Source organism: Paroedura picta, chromosome 3 (genome assembly GCF_049243985.1).
Source record: "Paroedura picta isolate Pp20150507F chromosome 3, Ppicta_v3.0, whole genome shotgun sequence".
Lineage (NCBI taxonomy): Eukaryota > Metazoa > Chordata > Lepidosauria > Squamata > Gekkonidae > Paroedura > Paroedura picta.
Window position 1 is genome coordinate 48,221,029 of NC_135371.1, and position 27,194 is coordinate 48,248,222.

The window sequence follows — 27,194 nt, forward strand, 5'->3', positions numbered from 1 at the left end:
GTGTATTATGGAATGTCCTTGCAGCTATCCACTGGAAACCTCCAGCTTTCTCAATTTTCATCTCAGGCTAAAAATTATCATTCACCCATGCTTTGAGGTGAATTATTTATTAGTATATGTGTGTGATGTTTTATGATGCACTGATGGGTCTTTTTGTTGTTGATGATGTTCTCTGTCATATTTGGAAGCCTTTGCCTGAGAAGTAGAATTAAAATAAAATAATAACTTTAAATACGTCTTTTTTTTTTAATCCTTTTCCAGCTGATAGCACATTTGACAGCGGTCAGGGATCCACCGTGTATTCAGACTCTCAGAGCAGCCAGCAGAGTGTCATCTACTCGTCTATGCCTGATGCAATACCTCCTGCTATTCAAAGGGTTTACAGCCCCCCTCTCAGTGAAAGCCAGGTATTGCCACCTGGTCTTCAGCAGCTGGGATCCTACCAGCAGCCTTCAGTAGTAAGTATAATAATTCTTCTAAAATATTTGTTGTTGTTATGTGCGAAGTCGTGTCCGACCCATCGCGACCCCATGGACAATGATCCTCCAGGCCTTCCTGTCCTCTACCATTCCCCGGAGTCCATTCCCCGGAGTCCAATCTAAAATATTTAGCATTTCTGAATTTGTAAAAAAAAAAAAAAATCTGCTTTGGATTCCAGATAATAGATGTGCACTTGCTCCTAGTATTAATAGTGTCTCTGAAGTAGTATAATAAAAAGCCATATGTATATTTGTTTATTTAGAATACTTCTATTGAATATAGAATATTCCTGTTCAAGGCAATTTACAACTAAAAACTACAGTGTGTGCTACAGAATACTGGATTTATTTATTTACTAGCTTCAAAGCCCGTTCCTAAGAACGGGCCTTGAAAGGGTCCCCTCCCCTGGCCCCCAGCCTGGCAGCTTAAGGTGGCTTTGAGCCACAGCTCACCGCTGGATCAAGTAGGTGGGGTGGGGGTTGGCCAGCTCATTAGCAGGCCCAGGACAGAGCTCCTTGGCAGGCAGTCAGCAGGCTGGGAGTCCTCGTTAGCAGGCCCAGCCTAGCAGGCCTGGAGGCACTCATTAGCAGGCCCATCCTAGCAGGACAAGAGGCCCTCGTTAGCAAGCCCTCCACTACAACCCTTTGCCCAGGGCCCTCTCCCCTTATCTGCTGCTGACTCCAGGCACTGAGGCGTGTCTGAGAGCAAAGAGGCTAGAGTCCAGGTGTGGAGGGCGGGAGCTGCAGGGGCAGGGCCAATCAGGGTGCAGCCAGCAACACTGGGTGCACCTTGATTGGCCCTATTCCAACTTGGACAGCCGGACACGTTCCACCCCCCAGGCTGTTTCACAAATATATAGAGGAACCTTGGATAAGGATATTTATTTATTTATAATTTTATTTATATCCTGCCACTCCCAAACGAGACAGCTCATGGCGAGTAACAAGCATAAAACCTCACAATAAATATAATTAAACATAAAACAGTATATCAAGGAAAATACCAATGTTCCATTATATTTACTCCAACTAAGTTTATTAGCATTTGTGTGACTTGGTGGAAATTGGAATTTTTATTGCATTTGTTGTGGTTTCTTGCTGTTTGTGTAGCCATGATATACTACTGTTTTTTTCATTTGTTCAAGAACCTGGGACGTCAGATATTTCTTTGGGCTGTACTAAAGATTAAGCATCTGTACATTGCCTTTCTTGTGGTTCTTTCCATGGTGTAATAGTTCACAGAGAAGCAACAGTATTTCTGTTGTAGTCTCTTAAAAATCTAATAGCCAATACCTTGCAAGGCATTCACCCTTGCTCTCATGTTCCTATTACAATGACCTTGGCCAAGAAAAATTAATGGAACTGTCACTGAAAGAAGAATTGTGAGAGGATGAACATAGACCTTTAGGTGTTTCCAATGACATAGCTGCCACAGACCTTGTATGTTCCTCTTCTGAGATGATCAGGGTGTGCTACTCGTATACAGACTGATATTTGTAACTTGTGAAGTACAACAGTAATGACTTTCTCATGGCATCCTTGCTTTATTTAGAATTCTGAGCCATTGCCTCAATGATATTGAATGCATCTTGTTTTACCCAGAATGTCTTCCATTCAGAGCACTGAAATAATTTACATAATTAGATGTTTACAGACCTAATGTGTTATCAACCTATGAGCACATGACTTCAATTGCAAGCAAACAAAAAACAGTAGCAAGAAGATTTTCTGTAGAAATTTGCTAAGGATATTTGCTAAAATTGTTGCTTAATGTTCATATGCTTATCCTTTCTGCTCCTGTATAATGCTGTTCTTTTTTAATTTTAATGGAGTTCTTTTATTTGTGTGGTCTGCTGATTAAAAGAGTAATTAAATGAATGCTGCTTTATGGCATCAAAGACCAGCCTATGAGACTGCTGTGGGATGAGGATAGGCATTTGATAATGCTCTACTCAAAGATATTTAGACTCTTGGCAGCAATTCGGCAAGACTGTATAGAGTGGTTTATACCTCATCACAACTGTCTGTTGGCAGTCTTATCTACAACTTTTCTTCTCTCTGCCCTTGAGCCTAAATCTAACCTAGTCTAGAAATAAATGGCCCTGCTGAATATAACGCGATACTGAAGGGCTGCTTTGTCAGTTATGAAGTTGTCTACCTGCTGCAGTTGTTTTCAGGGGCCCTCTTCTAGTAGCCTAGCTTCTGAGATTAGGATAAGTTCAGTGGTGCCCATTGATAAGAACACTGTTGGATGCCTTCTCTTTTGCAAACCAGTCTTTAGTTCTCTTCTTCTGTCTTGTCCTGTGGCACTTTGGCTGCCATGTCTGAAACTGTTCTTTGTTTTGTGTTATATTAGTTATTTTATATTTAAAATGTATTTTATTGTGTTGCTTTATTGATTGTTCATAACTTCCTTGGCTTCTGTGGAAGAAATGTAGCAAACCATTTTATTTTAAATAATAAGTAAATAAAAACAAACACGTTTCCCATTTCCCTCAATGTCACAGTTGAGAGTTGCACTGGCAGGTGGCAAGGTGTCTGTTTTGTCTTCCTCTGTCTTCAGTCCACAAGCTCTTATCCCTTCTGTCCTTGGCTGCTAACATGATTCTTGGGTATCCCTATATCAGTAAGCAAAGTTACAGGAAAGAAATAAGAATCTCTCTATTTCAATGCATTTTTACCCTTCCTGCTTTCAAGGAGCTCAGAATGTTATACAAGATTCTCATTTATTTTATCTTCATAACAACCCTGTAAAGTAGGTTATGCTGGGTCAAAATGACTAACCCAAGATCACTCAGTAAGATTGGTGTTCTTAGTGTTCTTAGTCTAGAAAATTAATTACTACAGTGTTCTCGTGTTCTAATAGAACCTAACAGACAGAACCGAAACAGTTCCACAGGGCCTGCAAAAGGGAGCTCCTCCGCCAGGCATTTGGTTGAGGTCGACCAAACCACCACTTCCAGTTGGCCCTCAAGCTCCCCCCCTCTACGACCAACACTAATGGGTTGCCCACAGGGTCCAGTAAGAGTTGAGCTGAGGCTCTCGCAATTTCTATTTTATGGTGTTATTGTTATAATCTCGTTAATTTATTATTGTTATAATATTACTGCTGTTACTGTTACCATTTGTTAATTGTATCCTTCCCTGTTTTCTGTAAACCGCCCTGAGCCCTCAGGGAAGGCGGTATATAAATATAATAATAAATAATAATAATAATACATGTTACGGGTTTGATATTCTACCTTTGATTTTACGGCTACTAATTTTGTTTTGTGTTTATTATTTAATTATTGTGTTTTAATATAATATTGTTGTGAGCTGCATGGAAGGACTTAGTGGGTTGGAGGCTTTTTTTTTTTTTTTTTTTTTTTTTACTGTCAGGTCACAGTTGATAACATTCAGAAGTGGTTGGTCATTGTCTTCCTTCATGTCACGACCCTACGATTCCTTGGTAGTCTCCCATCCAAATATTTAAAAAATAAGATAGCTTCCTTTCATACCATAAGATCATTACCCTGTTTGCTTCTAATGATCTAAATGGTAGGATTACATACTCCAGTGAGTATGTACACAATGCCTGTGAACTGAGTTGTTGGGGGGGAGGGGGTTGCATGAATGAAAGCTTTAAAAAGAAAAGTGCATAGAGTAGATTCCAGCTGTGAGCTGTCAGATTCATTTGGACACTTAATTATGAATCAAAGTGCAAAATTTCTGAGGAACACAATTGCTATGTTTGCAGATCATGGCCCCAGGGCATTTGTGTACTAGAAATGTATTGTTGTTTCCTGGATTTGCCTTTGAGTATATTTTTTATTTCCACAGGGTTGCAGCTCAGGTCTTAAAGTTTCCAGCTGCTTCTCTCAATCCCCACAGTCATGACTGCCATGCTTGTTTTCCTGGGATATTCTATACTTCCCACATGCTAGGATGGCAAAACAAATCTGCTTGTTGTTGTTATTTTCCATAGTGAAAGATCCAATCCATTCATCAAAACTTCTCTGATTAAACAGCAGGCCTCACTTCTTAAACAGCTATATTATTGCCTTTGGAAGAATGATCCTCTGAACAGAACTTGCTGTTCCTTATAGCTGAGAATGTTTATAGGACATACTTTTTGTAAAGTAATGTTTTTTCTTTCCTCCAGCCTGGGCTTCCAGTGGTTCAGGCTCCACCTGCTGTTATATCTCAGCGACCACAACATTATCAAGAACCAGCAATCCCATTCCCTGCTATCCATTCCACCACAGTTGCCCCTGCACAGATGAGACAACCTCAGCCTGTATTAGCAAGCCAGCAGGTGAGAAATTCTCTGCCTTTAGGGGAAGATACTGAATTAATATGCATGTCAGGCTTGCTTGTGCATTACAACAAATTAGCTGGGTGAGGGAACCTTTGTAGCAATGAATTATTATTTTAAACAAATTCCTATTCAGCTTCTCTTTTCTTAAGCCGTTTCTTTCTTCATGTCAGTTTCTGAATGTAGTTTCTCTGATCAGAGGGAGGGGGACTCACCTCACTACTAGAGGAGATTGTCTCCAATCAGGCTTCTCAGTCATCTGATCATGGACCTCTGTCCTTTTTCTCATGTTTGCCTTCTGCCCACCTTCACTCCTGGTGAAGCAAGTGCCAAATCATGTAGATGGTGAGAAAAACACTGTGAGTGAAAAGCAAAGGTGGCTGCATCTCCAAAAGGCCCCGTAGCCATCCCTATCAGTTGTCCTTCTCCCCCCCCCGTCCCTGTGCTCTAATTCAGCTGATGTGGATAGTGAAATAAAGAGTCATTGAGCAAAAGGAATGAAGCTATATAGCTCTGTGACCAGTACTACAACTTTCTCACACATATAGCCTTCTCTGTCAAGTGACACATACAGTATCTTTTCAAAGGGCAAAATGGGGTTGTAGACTATGCATCATTTTTAAAAACGTGTTGCCATTATCTTTGGTCGACTGTTGTTATGAGTTTCCAAGTACATTGAAAAATTGCTTCTTTATTATCCATCTTGATGGCTCATATTGACCTTTTTTTTTAGATTGTCCTGAGATGTCAGGAGCTCTTAGGGAACTTATATGTGTTTCTTTTTTTAATCAGCAATCCATCCCACCTCCAGTTCCTCTACAGCAGATCCTATCCAGCCAGCCCATTTGTGCACCGGCACCTCATCTGTTACCCCAGTATCAACCCCCAACTTCTCAGGTGGCAGCTCCCAGTACATCACTTGCCCCTCTGCAGATTCCCCCTGTGCAGCCACTTCAGCAAGTCCAACCTGGTCAGGTAAATTAATCTGCTAGTATTTTTTTCATTTCATTACAAAATCTTCCATATTGGTAGCACTTCATTCCTACCAGATTATATGATTTGTCTTAGCACTTCTTATGTAGCTTTTATTAAATTTTGATTTATTAAGGCTCCAGAAGTGTATAATAGTAATAATTTATTCATAGTACTACTTAAAATAAACTAAGCATGTTTATTTTTTAAAGAAGTAACATTAAATACAAGGCAGTAGAAGAGTAAAGTATTTATTTTTATGAAGTATAACGGGTTGATGCAAAAACAAAAAGAAATGTTGTGGCACCTTAAAGGCTTATTTATCCCAGCATAAACTACTATTGATTAGAATATGCCTCAGCAGTTATATATATCATTCTTACACGCAGATTTTTTTCATATGTCTGATATTTATATTATTTACAGTCTGTCTTTCTCACAGGTCTCAAGGTGAATTACACATAGTGAATCAGTGCAGTCAACAGAATGGGATATTCAGTAACAAACACATTCGAATTTTAAAAGTCTAGAACCACAATCTCAGCTCATAATACACTATCTAGCCCAGAAATGCTTATGACTCTGTTAGTTGAAGGTGCTGTATGCCTTCATTCTGTCTTTTTGTAAGAGACTGACACAACTCTCATCTGGAAGTTGATGGAAAGTGCTACTTGTTCTAAAAAAGGGGGAAAGGATTAAGCCTTTAGGAATATTTTTATCATTAAAGATTGAAAGAGTTAAGTTCTTTTTGCTAGTGCTGTTGGCTGAAGCTCCTGTTTATATCTCTGGATAGCTACTTTCACATTAATGTAACACTGGGGGGATTTCCACACATGATAAAAATAGTGAAATGCTTACCTTTTGTTGTCATTATATTTTGGCCCCTCCATATGACGTTGCCAACATGCAGTGTCTGGGCAGTAAATGGCTGGCTACATCCTCCATTTTAAAGCGCTAGTTGGTAAATCCCAAAAAGTGGATTCACCAACCTATTTAGTGCTACCTAATGGAGAGCAACCAGCAGGCAAGCAGCGGAGGGAAGTTATGGAGGCTAAAACATGCAAAAGGCACCTGCATCATCCTGCTCTCTCCCACTCCCCTCTCCTGGGGATGTGAACATCTTTTTTAAAATGTCTAAAATCCTGGCGTAACAGATAGGTGGACAAGTGTGCAGACGATAACAGAAAGAGTTTTTTCCAAACGTTGTAGCACAAAGCATGTCTCTCAAAATCTCCCCGCCCCCAAAAAAATCGGGAACAAGATTAATTTTTAAAATTAATAAGACTCGTGATTCTGGAAGGGGTAGCATTCAAAAAGCGCTATGCACCTATGTTTAGATGCATAGGCATAGCAACGGAGAAGTATGCATTTAAAAAATAATAATTACCGGGCATCGTGGGACCTTTAAAGTATGAAGAAAGGGGATTGGTTGCCTGGCTTTATTGACAGGTAGAAGAGAGTCACGTATAAACCGTGTTGCTCTCTTCTGCCATTTCAAGCAGGCGAGTAGCGCAAAAAGGTGGCAGAGAAGAGCGAGACAGGAAAAAGGTGAGGAGGGGCCGGGAGGGCCTCTCCAATAGGACCAGAACTGAAAAGGCCCTGGCCCAGGTCAAGGCCAAGCATACTTTGCGAGGGCCAGGAATCACCAGTTTATTAGCACCCGGAAAGCAAAGTGTTCTGTGAGGGCCATAGAGAGATAAGCAGTCCTTCAAGTATGAAGGGCCCAGAGGTTAATACATACAAAAGTTCTTCCACAGGTTATGATGAATGCATGTACAAGGTGAGGGCAGGGCAAGCAGTTGTGAATGTATTCATTTCTTCTACCCCCTTAAATGTACTCACTTTATAAAGCTTGCATATTCTTTTCAATTCTTACTGAGTTGTCTTGAAGATGCAGTGGTTATCAAGTACTCTCAATGCCACTTCCACAGGAAGAGATCTCAACAAGGATGATACAGAAGGAGAAGGATACGCTAGGATGGAGATTTCAGTTTGGCCATTCATTTAAATATTGATATGGTCAAGGATAAGATGGTGCAAGGAGCAGTGACAGGTTCCTCACTATTCAGTAGACAACCAGATTCAGTAATAACCATAGATGACATTAACTGCTCTCATAAGTGGCAGCAAATCTTTAAAAGTTCTAATACCTATAGTCCTTACAATGGCTCAGCTCTTTTAAAATAACAACAACTGTAGCCCTAGGAAATCCTGCAAAAGAACCCATCCTGCTGACATACTCTTTCTTTTCAAAATTGTTAAGCCCCATATTTTCTGTACTATTCAAGGAAAGGACAAATGGTGGCAGTAGTAACATTTTTTTCTGACCGCTTAGGCACAGACACAAGAACAATAAATACCTGTCATCAACAATTTATTGTACTGTCCCTATTTTTAAATTCTACAATGAAACATGTAAATTGTTATTTACTTCATTTATAGTTGGCCTTCAATTAAAAACAATGCAATAGATAATCATGCATGCAGCCAACGGTGGCATAAAGCTGGATTATACAAATTAGAAAGCAAGGCATTAAATAGTTTAAATATATTCAATAGAACTGTATAATACATACAATGCAATAAAGCCAGACTGCAGAACAATGAGATAAAACAGTGTAATGCATACAATGAATAGATCAGTGAGAACTGCCTAAAATTCCACATATATTAATCACAGTTTTATTCTATGAAATGCCCTCTTGAATAATTCCATTTTATGCATTTTGTGGAATGGTAAGAGCAAGACAGCTTTCCTGACCATGTAATGCAGGCTGTCCTACCAGGTGGGGGACACAACAAAGAAAGCTTCAATGTGGGCAGCTGTTACTTTGCAGGGTGGCATCTTCAGAAGGCTTCACTCAGATAAATGAAGCTATTGCATTGGAATATACTGGGAGAGGCAGTCCTGAAGATATGTGGGTTTTATGATCGGCTTTGTACTGGACCCAGAAAGTAATCAGGAACCAATGGAGGAATCTGCAGGATTAGAATAATATGCATGCTGTATTTAGTTCCACTTAGCAATCAATGTGTACCACCTTGAGTTGGAGTCCCACCCAACCACATAAATTGTTCCTGTATTCTGCATTAATTTGCACAGATGTAGGCTGCAGTCCTGTGCACATTTGCAAAACAAATAAGTACAAGTTAAAAATTTTCCCTATGGTGAGACAGGGCAAGGAACTGCAAGCCCACGGCAAGAGACAGGCAGCCAGCGAGAAAAGCCCAGACAGCCCAGCCCCTGCCACCCCCAGCAAGGAAACTCCATGGAGTGTATGCACGTGTGTGTATGTGTGCAGGGGAGGGGAGACAGCAGCAGTGAACCCTCACTGGGTAGCGTGTCTGTGTGTATGTGTGTGTGCATGTGAGGGGGGAGGCAGCAGCAGCAGAAGGGAGTTCTTTTTTTTCAAAGTGAAATGCCTGGAGCAATGATTAGGCATTCAATTGTAGGCAAAGCAAAGCAAAAAAAAAATTTAAAAATTCCCCGAAGTTATAGCACAACGGGCACCACGGGCCCTTCAAAGCATGGAGACATGGGGATTGGCTGCCTGGTATGATTGACAGGCAGGAGAGAGTTGCGTATAAATCGCGTTGCTCTCTTCCACCATTTCCAGCAGCACTTGTGTGTGTGGGGGGGGGGAGAAGTGTGAAATGGCGGCAGAGAAGAGCGAAAGGTGAGGAGGGGCAGGCAGGTGCGATTATATGTAGCATTATGCCACTCAACTGGTGTAACGTTGTTTTTAACCATGTACAGAAATGCCCTGAATATAGAAAGGCAGGCAGAGAAATCCAAACAATGGAAAGTAATGTTCAGGCTTCTGAGGAGACTACCTTATTTATTTCTGGAAGTTCAGCATTACAGTTTGTAACTAGCCTGAATCATCTTCATACATGCTAAGTTAATCATAATAGGATCAGTGGATAACAGATAATGGTGGGTATTCTTCAGAGTGTTTCTTTTCCCCTTGAGCTCTTATTCATATCTATTGCCTATGTCATCCCAATCTCTTCTTCTAGTTCTTTTATTGTTGTTTCTGTGCAACAGTAGAAATGTGAATTACTTAAGCCTTTGGTGAAGGAGAGGGAGGGTTTTTAGTTGTCATTGCCAGCTCCTGCACTCTGCAGACTTCTAATTTGTCCTCCACACTGTTCCTTCAAATCATCAAAGATACCTAAACAAATTGGGGGGAAACTATCCAGACCTGATTAGATTGTTGTGTTGTTCATTTCCAACATTAAGCCTACATATTTGTCATGAGTTTATAGGTAATACTGTCCTAAGTTATGTCCAAATGGATTTGTCCTCATTCAGCATTAAAGTGTAAACAAATTCCTGTTAATGAAGAGAGAAGTCAATGTTCTACCAATTCTGCCCTTCCACTGCAAAATTTTAATTCCCTTTATATTTTTCCTGGGGCTCCATGTTTCTGAAGAGCACCTTTAGGGTTCTGTTTGGCTGATGGCATTTTAAATTTGCCATGGTATCCAAGCCTATGCATTTTATTTCTTTCTAAAATCCCCTTCCTGAATATATTTTTATAAATAGATGAGCTAGCCTCTGTATATCTTAATAATACTTCTGTAGTACATTTATTGATTAGCTTTACCAGTTTTATTACCTGGTAAAGGTAATGATAGGACTAGTGCATTCTGAGTCATGAATTTGAACTGCTGTTTGTCAATCATACCCCCAAATAAGAACAAATACTGGGATCCGATATATTGCTCCTGCAGCTTTTTTCAGTATCTTCTTTCCCAACAGCTCCCCATAACTTCATGTGTGGGAGTCTCTTCAGAAGTGCAGTTCATGAGGCTATAGGAGCTGCTGCCGGAAGGGCACCCATAAATGCACTCATGAAAGCATATTGTATACTCATACAGACTTTGTATGGATCCACAGCCCATGATAAATATACTCATTTGTCTGTATAGTTTGATGGTAGACGAATGGCAGTTAAATTTAGCAATGGCAACAGAAAGCTGTCATCCAAAATATTTTCCCCCATAAATAGAGGAAGGTAGTACAGAACCCAGACAATGAAGGAAGCAAGTGGTTTGTGGATAACTTTTAGAGGTCAATTTAAATTCTGATTATTTGATCTTGGTTTACAGTAGTATATGTAAACACAGTGGTTTATCTCTGACATCCAGCAGCCATTGCTCACCAGTGGACAGCAGGGGAGGAAAATTGCCATAGGGAATGGCATGAGGTCACTTCCAGAGGAAAAAACACAAGTGACATCAGTCGACCCTAGAGATCTCTGGAAACTCTTGGCTTTATTATAGATTTTCTGGCAATCTGTAAAGATGACTGATATCACTTTCTCCCCCATCCCAAAAGGTAACCATTGCCAACAGCATCACACCTGATCTTCCACGGTTTGCATAACAATCCTGCTTGCTCCTCAGAGCACATTCCTTAGTTCCTTAGAAAGTTTTGCTTCCTGAAATGCTAATTGACTGGCTATCTTAAAAGTTTATGTTCACTTACCGGCTTTAGGGTTCTTCATTAAACCCTACTATATCTTTTTTTCTTTTCTTTTCTGCACGTGTTTTACTCCCTCTAGTGAGGGATCAATCTAGTGTCTTTGATCTTTCCTAGCTGTTTCTGTTTCTTACAAGCACGTTTTAAGTGCTGGGGGAGGGGGGAGACCCGAAAGGAAATATTGAAGCAGCCACTAGAGAAAGCAAAACATGCATGGCGAGAAAAAAAAACCCTGGTGCGGTACAGGAACACAACCAACAGAAACAATTAGTGTGGAAAAACTGTATCGCACTTCTCCTGCTAAAAGACTTTTATTGCTTAGCTGCAGTGATTGGTTGTTTGAGGAAGGAGACCAGAAAGAGAATTACTGTGAGAGGGACATAGAAAATGCAGTAGTAGAGGCCTAGTTCTGTCAGGGCTCTGACAAGCCAAAAACTTGTAGACCCTGGAGCATTCATTGTATGGGTGAATACTGAACAAGAGATCGGTTTCTTGCCTACAAGCTGCTGTTAAGTCACCAAAAGCGATGACTCAAGCAATAGTCTGTATATTCTTGTTAATGTCTTGTAGCATTTGCTGCTGTTGCAGGATGTAACATCACTATGGAGACTACAGCTATATTCTATAGTGCAAGACTGATTTAAAATGAAATGTCACATGTCTTATTGTGTGGTACTTAAATTATACATGAAATAAGAGAAATAGTTTTTTTATGCTGAGTACTCATATGTATGTCAAATTGCTTTATAATAGAAAAGATATCTTCAGTAGAAACTTCTGTAGAAACATATTCAGTACATAATTATTCAGTTTGTAATATGGAAATATATTCATTAAATGAGAATTTGCTAAAAGTTGTTTTTATGCTGAACAGTGTCACATATCTGTATTTTTGTAGAAAGTGAGCGATTAATATATATGTTGACACTTGGTTTCTGTATTTTTATGTAGTGTTTCCAATGCATGTACTGAATTCATGCTTGTTACATTACTTAAGATTCTCTCAAACTTTTATGAAATCATGTTACTCCTTCTAAAGTCAGTAAACCTAACGGCGGTAGCGAGCTCCATCAGTACCCCTCCACCCCCCTTTTTATATGGGGTGTGGGACTTGGTCCAGGATGAGTTTTTTCGCTGCAACTCTTGGTCGATAGGCTATTTTATCTGTTAGTTTTTTACGGTTTTAGGGGTTTTAGGGGGAATTTTATGTGATTGTGACCTGCCTCAAGCCTCTGGGGGAGGCATGAAATAAAATAATAATAATCATCATCATTATTATTATTATTAATAATGATGATGATAATAATTATTATTTTGTTTATTTCCTGCCTCCCCCAGAGGCTCGAGGCAGGTCACAATCACATAAAATTCTCCCTAAAACCCATAAAACCGTATAATAATAACAATAATAATAATAACAACAATAATAATAATAATTTCAAAAAACTTGGATATCCTTGCAGAGATGCCTAATTCCTGCACTGCTTGGAACCCTGCAGGCTGTCATCTCTAGGGGTGTGCAATTTTCTTGGTATTTTTTTGGGGGGGTCTACTGGACATCCCCCCTTCCCAGTTATGGGATTTTTGAAAAATCCCAGATCCTAATATAGGTAAAAGTATTCACATCTGGAATTTTTCAGAAATCCTGAATTTTTTCAGGTCCAATAGACTCCAGAAGAAAAATGAACTGGGTGGGTTTGAGGGAAGCAGCAACAAAACTGCAAAAACAGCTGAGAGGCAGGAGCAGGTAACTCCCACTTCCTCAGCTGTTTTTTAGGCTTTCTCTTGCAGTTCTTTTTAGCAGGAATTTCTTCCTGCTGGTCCAACTGTTTTGTGCTCTCATCTGCAATCCCTTTAAATGAGACTGCACAAGAGAGTCCAAACTGAACTGGCAGGGAGACTGCTTCCTGCTGACTCAGGTGTTTTTCAGACTTTGCTGATCTTCCTGTGAATACTTAAAAATATCCAGAATTTTGATGGGATTTCATTTGGTTTTTCTGAAAACCCCTGGATACTTCTTGGATGCCAAAATATACCAATAAGGCGTTTTTTCAGGTATATTTTTAGCTTGGTTATATCTGAATGCACACCCTAGTCTTTTGTACTCCCCATCTCTCCAGACACCCCTATGTTTCCTATAGCACATCAGCTCCAACTAGGATGGCAAACTCCATCTTGGTGTTTGAAGTGCTCTTAAAATTACAGCAGGTCTCCAGACTACAGAAGTCTGTTCCCCTTGAATAAATGTTCTATCCCCTTGAGGAAATGTCAGTGTTGAGGGATGAAATCTATGGCATCACATACCCACTGAGCTCCCTGCCCTCCTCAAGCACTCACCCAGATCTCCAAGAATTTCCCCGCCTGAGTAACTGGGCCTTTGGTTCAACTATTGTCTTTTCTTTCAATGACTCTGTAATCCATCTTGAGTCTCAATGAGAAAGGCATGCTATAAAAGAAGCCACTAAACAAATAACCATATATGAGGCAATGTGCATACTTGTCCTTAACAAAAGTTTGAGAAACATGGCAGTGAGTAAAAATAGGCACAATGCTTCTGCATGTACAAGTATTGGAGAGGGATAGTTTTGCATGGGCATCCTTTTGCATACATGTATGTTCACTGAAGCAAACAAAGTAGCTTGTTTGTATAGGAGCAACCATGCATGCTATGAAGAGCTTACAAAATGCTTACTCTGGGGCATGAGCTGTAACCTGTTTCTGATAGATGTGTAAAGCATATATCTCATATGTCTTGAATTCAGATACATGGAATGAATGATTGTTAGTGTATTATTGCATGATTAATTACTTTCCTTTATAATGATTTTCAAACTCTCAGATTTTAGAAAGCACAGTTGCTTTGAAGCAATCTATTATACTTAGGTTTTTCTAAAACAAGATTGCTTGCTTTTATACAGGCTCATAAAAATGGATGGAAGTCACACAATTCATCATTCTCATTGTGCTAATAAGACAAATGAAATTAACTTGGTGCCATCCGTTAACACTTCCAACTCATATAATATTATATTCTTTTTCAGATTCCTCAGTTTCCTGTCATTCCTGCAGTAACTCCTCTGGCAGGACTTGACACCTATCCTCCAAACCTGTCTGATATGCCTGCCGCAAATGTTCCCCCTATGCCTGCTCCCTCTCAGTATTTCCCTCCAGCTGTGATTTTACCAAGCCTCCCCATGAATCCTGCTCTGCCACTGACGTCCAGTTCTCCTGCCCTCCCCATGCAAGCAGTCAACCTTCCTCATACTACTGTGGCTTCCTTAATCTTGCCCTGCCAAACAATTGTGCCAAATATGCCATCTGCTCCAGTACCATTACTTGCTGTCGCTCCCTCAGGAGTGTCAGCTTTGCCAACACATCATGCAGTAGCCCAGCTATCCCAACAGCAAATATACCAGGCTACTTTCCAGCAGATAATTCAGAATGAAGTTCTTTCTTCTCCCCATCACACTCAGAGCATGCAGGCAGTTTCACAACAGCAGCAGCAGCTGCCTCCAATTCCTCAGTCACTTCAGCCACGCATAATTCATCCTTCAGAACAGACTATGTCTGCATCTGGGGCTGGTAATCAGGTAATCTGTTTGACATTGGATTTTCTTGGTTCTACAATACAGGAGTATTACTCCAAATGGTGGTTCTATAAGTATGTTCCATGATAAATGCAAATATGCTTTTAAAATCTTATTTTGCTTTCTTGTTTTTTGCCCCATGGAGTTGAAAATTAAAACCTGGAAAATAAACATGTTCCTACAATGCAAAGTAAAACATTGCAAATTTAACTACAACATAAGTAGGCAACATAGTCCTGTGGCTTCGTATGTGATATTTATATACAGTATCAAATTAAAGGGTTGTAATTAAGTGTACATATAAATATTTTAACACCAAGCTCAAAAAGGAAGAAATTCTTACTATGAATCATTCCAAAACTATTGAAAGTATTTATATAATAGTAATAAGTAATGTTTTTATATAATGGAACAAATTTTTATTTAGCACTAATTAATAAATTCTGCAATGTCAATAGTTATAGAGTTAGTGAGAGTCTGAAGCACATTTCCTATTTAGACCATTTTAGTATTTACAAATGAATATGTGTATGGATTCATTAATGAAACAGATTTGTAATATAATATATAAAATTAAGCATGATTTGAGCAGAAATAGAGCAAAGACTACTCAAGAATGACTTGCTAAAAATGGGAATTTTTATAAGAAGCCATGGCATTTTATCATATTGTTCACCGTCTTAAAATTCATAACATTCCATTTCAACCTATTTTTCTGTATCTCTAACTTTACTGTATCCAAATTTCTGTCATCAGCCATATATTTGGTACAAGATATTGTTTGCAAAGAATTTGTCCTTCTATAAATCCCAGCTTATCCTCCATTGAACCAATGGTATTATTTCCATTGGTTTCTATGTAGTGGACCCAGTCCCTCAGTCCACTAAGCATGTTAGATATCAAACAGTGAAATAGATCACTCAGATTTGTGATTTATTCTGGAAAGAAACCAGTGTTACTTTACAGCTGCAGTCCTAAGAATGGTTTCCTGGAAGTAAGTCCCACTGAGTAAAACCTGCCCAGGATTGCTTCCTATGAGGAGCATTATCTGAAATACTTTAAATATATATATATATATATATATATATATATATATATATATATATATATATATATATATATATATATATATATATATATATATTATATTGTCTTTTTAAGAATTGGCAGTCACGCTGAAAAATAGACTTCCTATTGTGCCTTTAGCCAAGTTAGTTGTTCCCTCCAAATTGAAAACTAGTTGTTTGCTGCATTAACTATTTGGTTTAAGATACATTTTAGAAACTCAGATCTTTTCTCAGTGGGCAGAAACTGTGAAACAGCCTTTGTATCAGACTGCTCTGCAAACTCAATACTTGCAGGGATGTATTTTTTAAAGATGATCTTTGTATTACTTTAAATTGCTTAACTTAGTTTTTAAATCAAATGTTTTCTGCACATTTCTGAAAATATTGCTCTTTCCCTATTTTATCATATTTGATTATTTTCTAGGTGCAACATACACACAAAACACATATATGATTATCTGTACTAAAAGTGACTCTCTTTGTCTTCCACACTTTGTTTTGTTGCTGCCTCCTATTTCTGTCTGCCTTCTGCATCCCATCCCTGCTTCACCTTCTCCCTCAGGTAAAGCTTGAATCAATTTTTTTTTAAGTTTTTATACTTCTAGATTAACTACCCAAGAAGAAAGTAATGGATAATGATGTAATTGTATCGTGGATAAAATCCTTTTTGAGAACCTATAGTTAGTTCAAGGTAGAACATTCCTAAAAACAGTGGATCTTACTTTAACACAGACACTTTGAGCAGTTTGTTTTTGTAATTAATGTAAGTCCCAGCCTTCACTCCCAAATGAATCCAGTAATGGGATTGGGGGGGGGGGAGATGTAGTAGCAAGCTGAAATGTAAATGTTAATAGAACCCAAGTTTCAGACTATAAAGCATTAATTTGATTCGAAACCATACCACAAGCATTCCCCAATATGAACTTAGTGAAGTAAAAGTAGGCAGCATTGGATTCTTATGGTCTTCATAAGACCATAAGACCAGATCACAGAGAAATATGGCACAAACAGTGTGTGAATGTATAAAACATTTGTTAATTGTCACTCAAAAATCCCATTTCATAAAAGGTCTCATAGCCAGAGTTTGTGCATTTATCTCATTTTTTCTTGGTCCCAATTCACAGAAACAATGGGGGGAAGTTTAGGTTTGAAATGCAACTAAATGTAGTGCTCTTCTACAACCAGACTATTCCAGGATAAGCTATCTCTTTCATCTGTACTATATCACCTCTGTCATCCTGCCAAGTGGTAAGGAAATTGTTTATAACACACATAGATTTAGGTGTGTGGGCAGTAGAAATATGTGTACAAAAACTCTGCTGAATGCATGAACCTGCCTTATACTGAATAGACCATTGGTCTATCAAGGACACTACTGTCTACTATCACTGGCAAGGCCTGTTCAGGGTCTCTGGCAGAGGTCTTTTAACATCCCCTGTAACCTGATCCTTTTCACCAGAGAAACCAGGGACTGAACCCGAGACCCAAGCTATATAGACACAAGCTATTGTGAGTCTACTATTGAGCCACAGCCCCTCCAATGATAACTAGGCATTATTCCAGAGAGTAAGCCAACCTGCCATGTAATTTGTACAACACTCCACAACACTGTTTATTATGCTGAGTTATTGCACATGAATAGCTTGCAACATATAGTTGCATTTCAAGCCCCCTGGTATTGTGAGAATTGGGCTTCCCTGCTCTTCTAAACAGCACTGAAATATAGTGTCATTAGAGTATACTGAGAGGGATTTCATTAACAAGGTCTCTTTATGTTGTCAACATGATCATATGAGTCATTAATACCATAACAGAATTAATAACAGGAGTCTATGTTACAACAGATCATTGGACACCCTCAGTATGCTGTGGATTCTGGAGCCCAGGTGCCTGCATTGCCACTGCAGCCTTCTGCAGTTATGTCACCACCTTTGCAATTACAGCCTGAATCATTGCCTCCTTGTATTGGTCCAGAAGGTCTTGCACAAAACATCCTTGCTACAGCTAATACAGCAATGCCTATAGATCATGGCCTGCCTCTCCAACCTACTGGTTATCTGCATTCTCAGCCAGATAATAATCAGCCACTGGGCCAGGGTCCAGCTCTATGCCCAGTTATCCCAGAAGCTTCTCAAGAGGTAGAACATTTGTTTCTTAATAACTAATAATTGTTTCTGTTAACTAAGAAAATTTTGTAGTAGTGCCTTCAAAAGCTAGTTCAGATTCTATGAATCTGTAAAAGTGCAAGAGTCCAGTATCACCTAAAAGACTAACATTTGTGGCACTTCTGCTCAATTATTACTGCTCACTTCTGTGAATCTGTAATAATTGTATCTTGTACACATTTAATGCAAATAATTCTGAATCATTTAGAATCTATCTGATATTTATTCTTACACAGTCTTCTAAGTGCCTTCCTTTTAACAATTTTTTTTAAATTTTATTCTACAACGATGTAATAGTCATAATAATACCTGGTATTCTGTATTTTAAAATTGAAGTTTTGTAGACCTTTGGCTAATATCTGGCCATATGGATATGGCTTATTGACCATGCCAGCACATCAACTGCTCCATTGAGGCAATAGGGTCAGTGATAATTAGTACGCATAATTAGTACGAAGATGAGTACAACAGTGCACAATCCTATAAACAGTCCTCCATATGCTTCGCGGTATAAGATTCCATATGTGTAACTTGTTTTTTGGATATTGTATTGGGACTGCACTATATATTGTGCAAGGTATAGAGGGAAGCAATGAATGTAAGATGATTTATCTTTTTGCATTTTTAATTCTTTTAACATACTGTGTTTCCAGTCTAGTTAATATATACAGTATTTTAACAATCACTCTCCCCTGCTAGATGTTATGTTGTAAACAATTAAAATTGAGCTGTGTGAATTAAAACAAGAACGTTTCCAATTTCAGTTTTTTCTTCTCTTTATTACAAGTACCAATAGGCCACTAGATTACTGGCTTTTATTTTGGTTGTCATTAAAATAGCAATTTCTGGCAACCACCGAAAGTCTGTTATGATCTGACAGAAAAAGGAAGATACTATAACCCATTATGCACTGCCGCCATTATGGAGGTTGGGGGTTGGATGGAAGATACAGTGGAGGAAGGTGCGCGGCAAGCTGTGTACGAATGGTACGGCGGCAACGCCCAGAGCAACCAGTGGCGATGGCCGAAGAGACGGCAATGTGGTGCAAATGGGATGGGAGTGGAGCGTGGGGCTTCCTGGCCCCGGCCCGTCAATCAGGCCGTTCCACCCCCGGATCCCCCTCCCCTGTGGGACGTCCCCCGCACGGCCTGAGGCTCCTGCCTCTGTGTCCTGGACTCCACGGCCGCCGTTCGGTCCCCGTTCTCTTCATTCCCGTGCGCTGACTGCGGCTGCGCAGAACGCTTCTGGCGGTGCCTGCCGGACATGGTGTTCCGGTGCCCGCCTCCAGGGTAGCGCTGTCTGGGCGCCCGCAGCCCTCCCTGATTATGCACGCTGTCCGGCGCTGCATCTTGTTGTGCCCTGGCCGGGTGTCAGGCTTAGCTTTCTTCTGCGTTTTCCTAACATGGCTTTTTTGGCAGCCTGCATTGAACCTGCGCTCAGCTGCTGCCGGCAGTGTGCATTATCGGGGATTTCTGCTTGCTCTGAGGCGGACCTTCCCCTCCGTACATAATGGGTCTATGTGATACATTTATTCCCCTCTGAATTTATAGGGAAAATACTATAGTTCTAAGCATCTTCCCATTCACATTCACTGCCCTCCATCCTGAGTTGAATGAGTGATTATAATTATAATAGCATCCAGAAGATCACACTTCTTAGTTTAAGAAACTCCAGTTCCCCATTCACTCATGCCATCAATGAGATAATTTTGGGCCAGTTACTGTCAATTAAACCTATTTATTTATTTTTATAATTTGATTTATATTTCCCGCCTTTCTCAAAAATTCTGGTTCATGGCGGTTTACAACATGTATAATGAAACAGTAAAACCTCAATTCATAAAAACATCAAACTCAATAAAACATCTAAATATTGCACTTACCTGACAGTGATGTTATGAGGAAGAACTGAAGGACTTGAAAGCTGTACATACAACCTAGATTCACTGGAGGTAGAGCATGATAAAAATATAATAGTTTGAATGTATTTAAAATTGCTACCTCTTCAAAAGAGAATAATAAATATTAAACCCTTAGTTAAAGAATGTCCAGTTAGGGAGTTCCCATATTTTCTTCTCAATATTTTCCTCAATGGGAATAGATGCTCAGGCTGGGATGTTTCAACACCTAATGTAATTTGAGAAATATTTCCAGACTAAAAATATTTTTGTTAGGAGGAGGTCAAAAATATATTAATGTAGACATATTATAACTGGATTATTATAACTTTAGAATTAATGTGGGTTGATTTAGTATAAGCAACAGTAGAATTGCATAATGGGTATGGTTTTTTACATGATGAATAAAAACGCTACAAATATTAGAATATTTCTTGTTTTTAAACTTACCAATGAAATATAATGGCTCCAGAAAAAAACAGAATAAGGTTAATACATTTGGTTGCTGGGTATGTATGTATGTATTAGTAATGTTGTCTGTTTGGGGAATTTGGCTGATCATTATAACTGATATTTACATACCCATGACTATTAATATTTATATAAGTGATTACTGCAAAATACTGTATTTCTGATTAATTTGCTGATAGAAGTTTAAACCAGTATATACCAGTTAAAACCAGTATAAACCAGTATACTAGTATATATATAGGACAAAATAACTAAATTTGAAGGCCTTCTTGTTGATAGTATGGCAGGGTACCTGAATGGGGGGAGGGAATCTTTTTAGTGTTTTTTTGGAAGAGCTAGTAAATGTAATGTAATGGGTTTTACATAATATTGCTAAAAAATTATTAGGCTTTGGAACAGGAAATTTCCGCATATTTTGTTGTCGCTTTGTTGTTACTCATTCTCTTACAGTCTTTTTGTTTACAAAGAAATTCTGTGCAATGTTACACCAGTCTAAATGATTAATTGCCATATTAATTTGGGATCTGATGTGTGCATATTTTTGCATGAATAATATAAATTATAATAATGTACATTATTGTTTTGAGGGGCAAAATGCATTACCACCTACTAATGTATGGATAACTATTGAAAAGTAGTATCATAGATACAGGCTCTTACTCATATTAGTTACCTATATTTCATTGGAATGATGAGAAACTTTGCAATAAATACTAATGGACATGTATGTTTGCGTTATAAGGATGAATTGTAATATTTGGTGAAAGTATGCTTAAATTGTCAGAACATTTAAATAAAAAGATTTAAATATCAGGAGATGAAGTCACTGCTTAATATAGACTTTCAAATAATGGCTGTACAAAATTCTAGAAACCACCTAAACCAGGCTTTCTCAACCAGGGTTTTATGAAACCCTGGGGTTTCTTCATGGATTTCCAAAATGTGTGGGAGTTAATTATTTTTTATATAATTTAAAATTTGTTAAACATTTATTGGGTAATATGGTCATATATGGTCATGTCAACCACACTTCTCCCAAAATGGCCAACAATAGGCCCGGAGGGAGTGGGGAGGGAAGCTATGCTTTCCGGCCAAATCCTGCCTGATCATGCCACTTCCAGGGGTTCTCAAAGGGGTTTCCCAACCATTAAAAAAGTTGAGAAAGGTTGATCTAAACTATGAAAGGGTTAATACATTATAAAAACTTTTCCTTTCAGAATACTCTTCAGTTTAAAAGCATCTAGATGAGCTTGACAGATATTTTATATGCTACCAATGGACAATTTAAGAACATGCTTATTTATAAAATAAATGGGAATTATGAGCGGCTTTATCTTATTTCTGCCCATAGTATTTACAAAGTGGTGCATTTATTTTGTACACAGATGTTAATCTTGCAATACGGTTACGGTTTCTTCTTTATGTTTCAGGAGCATGCAGTTTTGGAGAAGCAACAAACACTTTGCCAGAGCTGTGAAAGGTATACTTCTGTTTCTGTTTTATAGTAGGATACAAGTTTTAAACCCTGAAGAACAGTTTCCACATCTATATAAAGACTTCTAGTATTTATATTAAAGTAACAGTTGAAAATCTGTTAACAGTGGCTTCAAAGATACTGAAGAAGAGGAGCTGTTTTTTGTATCCTGCTTTTATTACCCAAAAGGGTCTCAAAGTAGCTTATAATCTTTGTTTGGTAGATTTTTCCTCTTCCTACAACAGAAACCTACAGAGGTAGGTGAAGCTGAGGGAGTTCTGAGAGAACTGTGACTGGCCCAAGGTCAACCTACTGGCAGCTTGTGGAGGAGGAGTGGGGGATCAAACCTGGTTCTCCAGATTAGAGGCTGCCACTCTTAACCCCTACACCAAACTGGTTTACCTGGAAAGGAACTATTGTGGTGCAGATTAATTTTTATTTGGTATGCTGGTCTCCATGGCACATGCCTTAGGGACTGACAATGCTCTGAGGATCAGGACTGTTCTTACTTCTTGTTATTATTGTTATGTGCGAAGTCGTGTCCGACCCATCGCAACCCCATGGACAATGATCCTCCAGGCCTTCCTGTCCTCTACCATTCCCCGGAGTCCATTTAAGTTTGCACCTACTGCTTCAGTGACTCCATCCATCCACCTCATTCTCTGTCGTCCCCTTCTTCTTTTGCCCTCGATCTCTCCCAGCATTAGGCTCTTCTCCAGGGAGTCCTTCCTTCTCATGAGGTGGCCAAAATATTTGAGTTTCATCTTCAGGATCTGGCCTTCTAAAGAGCAGTCAGGGCTGATCTCCTCTAGGACTGACTGGTTTGTTCGCCTTGCAGTCCAAGGGACTCGCAAGAGTCTTCTCCAGCACCAGAGTTCAAAAGCCTCAATTCTTTGACGCTCGGCCTTCCTTATGGTCCAACTTTCGCAGCCATACATTGCAACTGGGAAGACCATAGCCTTGACTAAACGCACTTTTGTTGGCAGGGTGATGTCTCTGCTTTTTAGGATGCTGTCTAGATTTGCCATAGCTTTCCTCCCCAGGAGCAAGCGTCTTTTAATTTCTTTGCTGCAGTCCCCATCTGCAGTGATCTTGGAGCCCAGGAAAATAAAATCTGTCACTATCTCCATTTCTTCCCCTTCTATTTGCCAGGAATTGAGAGGGCCGGATGCCATGATCTTTGTTTTCTTGATGTTGAGTTTCAAGCCAACTTTTGCACTCTCCTCCTTCACCCGCATCAACAGGCTCTTTAGTTCCTCTTCACTTTCTGCCATTAGAGTGGTATCATCTGCATATCTGAGGTTGTTGATATTTCTCCCTGCAATCTTGATCCCAATTTGTGACTCCTCTAATCCCGCATTTCTCATGATGTGCTCTGCATACAAGTTAAATAGGCAAGGCGACAGTATACAGCCTTGCCAAACTCCTTTCTCAATTTTGAACCAGTCAGTGATTCCATGTTCAGTTCTCACTGTTGCTTCTTGACCTGCATATAAATTTCTCAAGAGACAAATAAGATGCTCTGGTATTCCCATCTCTTTAAGAACTTGCCACAATTTGTTGTGCTCCACACAATCAAAGGCTTTAGCATAGTCAATGAAGCAGAAGTAGACGTTCTTCTGGTACTCCCTAGCTTTCTCCATGATCCAGCGTATGTTGGCAATTTGATCTCTAGTTCCTCTGCCTCTTCGAAATCCTGCCTGTACTTCTGGAAGTTCTCGGTCCACATATTGCTGGAGCCTAGCTTGTAGGATTTTGAGCATAACTTTGCTAGCATGAGAAATGAGTGCGATGGTGCGGTAGTTTGAACATTCTTTGGCATTGCCCTTCTTTGGGATTGGAATGTAAACTGACCTTTTCCAATCCTGTGGCCATTGTTGAGTTTTCCAAATTTGCTGGCATACTGAGTGTAGCACTTTTACTGCATCGTCCTTTAAGATTTTGAATAGTTCAACTGGAATGCTGTCACTACCACTAGCTTTATTGTTGCTCAGACTTCCTAAGGCCCATTTGACTTCACATTCCAGGATATCTGGCTCCAGGTCAGTAACTACCCCATTGTGGTCATCAGGGATGTTAAGCTCGCTCTTGTATAGTTCTTCTGTATAATTTTGCCACCTTTGTTTGATCTCTTCTGCTTCTGTGAGGTCCCTACCATTTTGGTCCCTTATCATACCCATCTTTGCATGAAACGTTCTCTTCATATCTCCAATTTTCTTGAAAAGATCTCTGGTCCTCCCCATTCTATTGTTTTCTTCTATTTGTTTGCACTGTTCATTTAAGAAGGCATTCTTATCTCTTCTAGCTTTTCTCTGGAATTCTGCATTCAATTGGGTGTATCTTTCTCTTTCTCCCTTGCCTTTCACTTCCCTTCTCTCCTTAGCTATTTGTAAAGCTTCCTCAGACAGCCATTTTGATTTCTTGCATTTCTTTTTCTTTGGGATGGTTTTAGTTGCTACCTCTTGTACAATGTTGCGAACCTCCGTCCATAGTTCTTCAGGCACTCTGTCTATCAGATCTAATTCCTTAAATCTATTTGTCACCTCCACTGTGTATTCGTCGGGGATATGATTTAGTTCATACCTGAGTGGCCTAGTGCTTTTCCCTACTTTCTTCAATTTAAGCCTAAATTTTGCAACAAGAAGCTCATGATCTGAACCACAATCAGCTCCTGGTCTTGTTTTTATTGACTGGATAGAACTTTTCCATCTTTGGCTGCAGAGCACATAGTCAATCTGATTTCTGTGTTGACCGTCTGGTGATGTCCATGTATAGAGTCGTCTCTTGGGTTGCTGGAAAAGAGTGTTTGCTATGACCATTGTATTCTCTTGACAAAATTCTACCAGCCTGTGCCCTGCTTCATTTTGTACTCCAAGGCCAAACTTGCCTGTTATCCCGGTTATCTTTTGGCTTCCTACTTTAGCATTCCAATCCCCCATGATGATACGCACATCATTTTTGGGCGTTGCTTCTAGAAGGTGTTGTAGGGCTTCATAGAACTGATCAACTTCATCCTCTTCAGCAGCAGTGGTTGGGGCGTAGACCTGGATCACTGTGATGTTGAATGGTTTGCCTTGGATTCGAACTGAGATCATTCTGTCATTTTGGGGATTGTATCCCAAGACTGCTTTTCCTACTCTCTTATTGATTATGAAGGCTACTCCATTTCTTCTGCGAGATTCTTGTCCACAGTAGTATACCTGATGGTCATCTGAATTAAATTCACCCATTCCTGTCCATTTTAGTTCACTGATTCCTAAAATGTCGATGTTCAGTCTTCTCATTTCTTGTTTAACCACGTCCAGCTTGCCTTGATTCATGGATCTGACGTTCCAGGTTCCTATGGAATAAAAATCTTTACAGCATTGGACTGTCTTTTCGGTTCTTACTTCTAGTGCAGGCTAAAACTGTTAGTGGTAGACCAGTTTGATTTCATTGTATGAGACCAATAGTATGTAAGTATACTTTAACATAGCGATCCCCAACCTGTGGGCCGCAGACCACATGTGGTCCTTCGACTAATTGGAGGTGGGCCCTGAAGAACGCCTATTCACCTCCCCCCCCGGCCCTTTACTTTATCCCCCCCAGCCCTTTACAACACACTTCATTGTTGTGGTGTGTCTGTATCTTATTGTGAAGGGATGTTTAAACATTACTATAGCGATCAGAGAGCGCTAGGGCAGTGGTTGAGAGTAGAGGAGTAAACTACCCCCCCACGGGCCTCAGTAATAGGCGTTGAGTGGTCCCCGGTCAGTGGTCCCTGGCGTTGAGTGGTCCCCAGTGATAAAAAGGTTGGGGACCACTGCTTTAACAGTTGGCTCTGAATAAACTAAGTACTAATTTGAGACAATGATTAAAAAAATAAGATCCAGCAGTGGCCATTTGAGACCCAAAAGTAGACTGCAGCTTTCTTGCTACTGGGTTGCCAGGAAAGACAGATTGAGGTGAGAGTAAAGACTGTGGGAGGCCTAGTAGCAGATATGGGTTTTCTCTGTATAATGGGAACCTTTAGCCAAAATACAACCTGCTGTTCGTTAACACTGTATTTATAAACACTAAAATGAGAAATAAGATACAGATATGTTCAGCGTTACAAGATAACGTTCCTGTGTTTTGTGCTGGGGAGGGGGGAATAGCATGGAATAACCTTACAATAAGGTTAGAAGTGGGACTTGATTTTAAAAGTTCAAGAGTAATGGCACTAATGAATCTGTAAGTGCTTTTAAACCAAGGCTGCACAATGTTAGTACTTTTTGTCCTGTCTTGACCTGGATTTCTTTTTTTTTCTCCTTGCTGCAAAGCTATATGAGTGCTGATATTGCTTCCGGTAAAGAGATGAGTGACAGCTTTGAAGGAACAAGTGGAAGTGGAAAGCAAGAGGTCAAATCTTCAAAGAAACACAAAAAATCAACACGTACTCGTTCACGGCAGGAAAAGACCAACAGGCCAAAACTTACAATTTTAAATGTAAGTCAGCTCTCTTTTATCTTGGATTGATTTATAGCTTTGATAATATTAAGAAATAATCATTGGTTCTTTTTGTAGGTATGCAACACAGGGGACAAGATGGTGGAATGTCAGCTTGAAACACACAATCACAAAATGGTCACATTTAAGTTTGATTTAGATGGTGATGCTCCAGAAGAAATTGCTACGTACATGGTAAGACCTTGCTTGGCATGAGATTTTCAAGATATCTCTGAGAGTTCATTCTTGTAAGCTGAATTAGCACCACTGTCATATACATATAAATATATGAGGTAACACATTTTCTGCTCACCTTAGCAGAACTACTGAGGTGCGGATTAATTTTTGTTTGGTATACTTTTTCTGAATATTCCAAGTGTGGACTCAAGGCAGTAATACTAGAAAATGTTTATTCAACTTCCTGTGAATGAGCTACTGTTGTGGTTTAACTGTAGAATGACAAAAACCACACTGACCTTTTTGGATCCTAATAGCCATGTATTTCAGCTGTACATCTAGTTCCAGAAAGTCACAGAACGATTAATGTATCTTACTGCTGTACCCCAGGCTTTTATTCAACATGATGTCTATTGTGGTCAAAGGCCCAAGCAAAAGCAAGGCAAGCCAAACGTTCCTAATGACCCATAAAGTCCATTCTTGAATATTCTGAAAGGCTTATTATTCAGTGGATTTTCAGCTTCCTTGAGGACCCCTGCTGTTATAATTCAAAGACCTTCAAAGCACTAAACATTCTGGGACTGTTGTACCTATGAGACCACCTTTCCCACTACATCCCACATCCCCCCCAAAATATTCAGATCAAGTGAACG

The 27,194-nt window shown here is 39.5% G+C and overlaps 1 protein-coding gene across 19 annotated transcripts in view; it reads left to right on the plus strand.

Moving 5' to 3' along the window:
- WNK2 (WNK lysine deficient protein kinase 2) overlaps positions 1 to 27,194 on the plus strand; it is a 173,015-nt gene that overhangs the window by 87,483 nt on the left and 58,338 nt on the right. For 17 of the 19 annotated variants that reach the window (XR_013229031.1, XR_013229030.1, XR_013229032.1 and 14 more), the window contains exons 9-16: positions 262 to 458; positions 4,624 to 4,776; positions 5,569 to 5,751; positions 14,278 to 14,826; positions 17,735 to 18,028; positions 21,854 to 21,903; positions 26,199 to 26,364; positions 26,443 to 26,559. Coding sequence is in view for 14 of the 19 variants with exons in the window: in XM_077325572.1 (XP_077181687.1) it covers positions 262 to 458; positions 4,624 to 4,776; positions 5,569 to 5,751; positions 14,278 to 14,826; positions 17,735 to 18,028; positions 21,854 to 21,903; positions 26,199 to 26,364; positions 26,443 to 26,559 (1,709 nt within the window). In the remaining 5 variants the exon portion in view is untranslated. The remainder of the gene's footprint in view (positions 1 to 261; positions 459 to 4,623; positions 4,777 to 5,568; positions 5,752 to 14,277; positions 14,827 to 17,734; positions 18,029 to 21,853; positions 21,904 to 26,198; positions 26,365 to 26,442; positions 26,560 to 27,194) is intronic. The other 2 variants (XM_077325577.1, XM_077325579.1) reach the window with 2 other exon arrangements.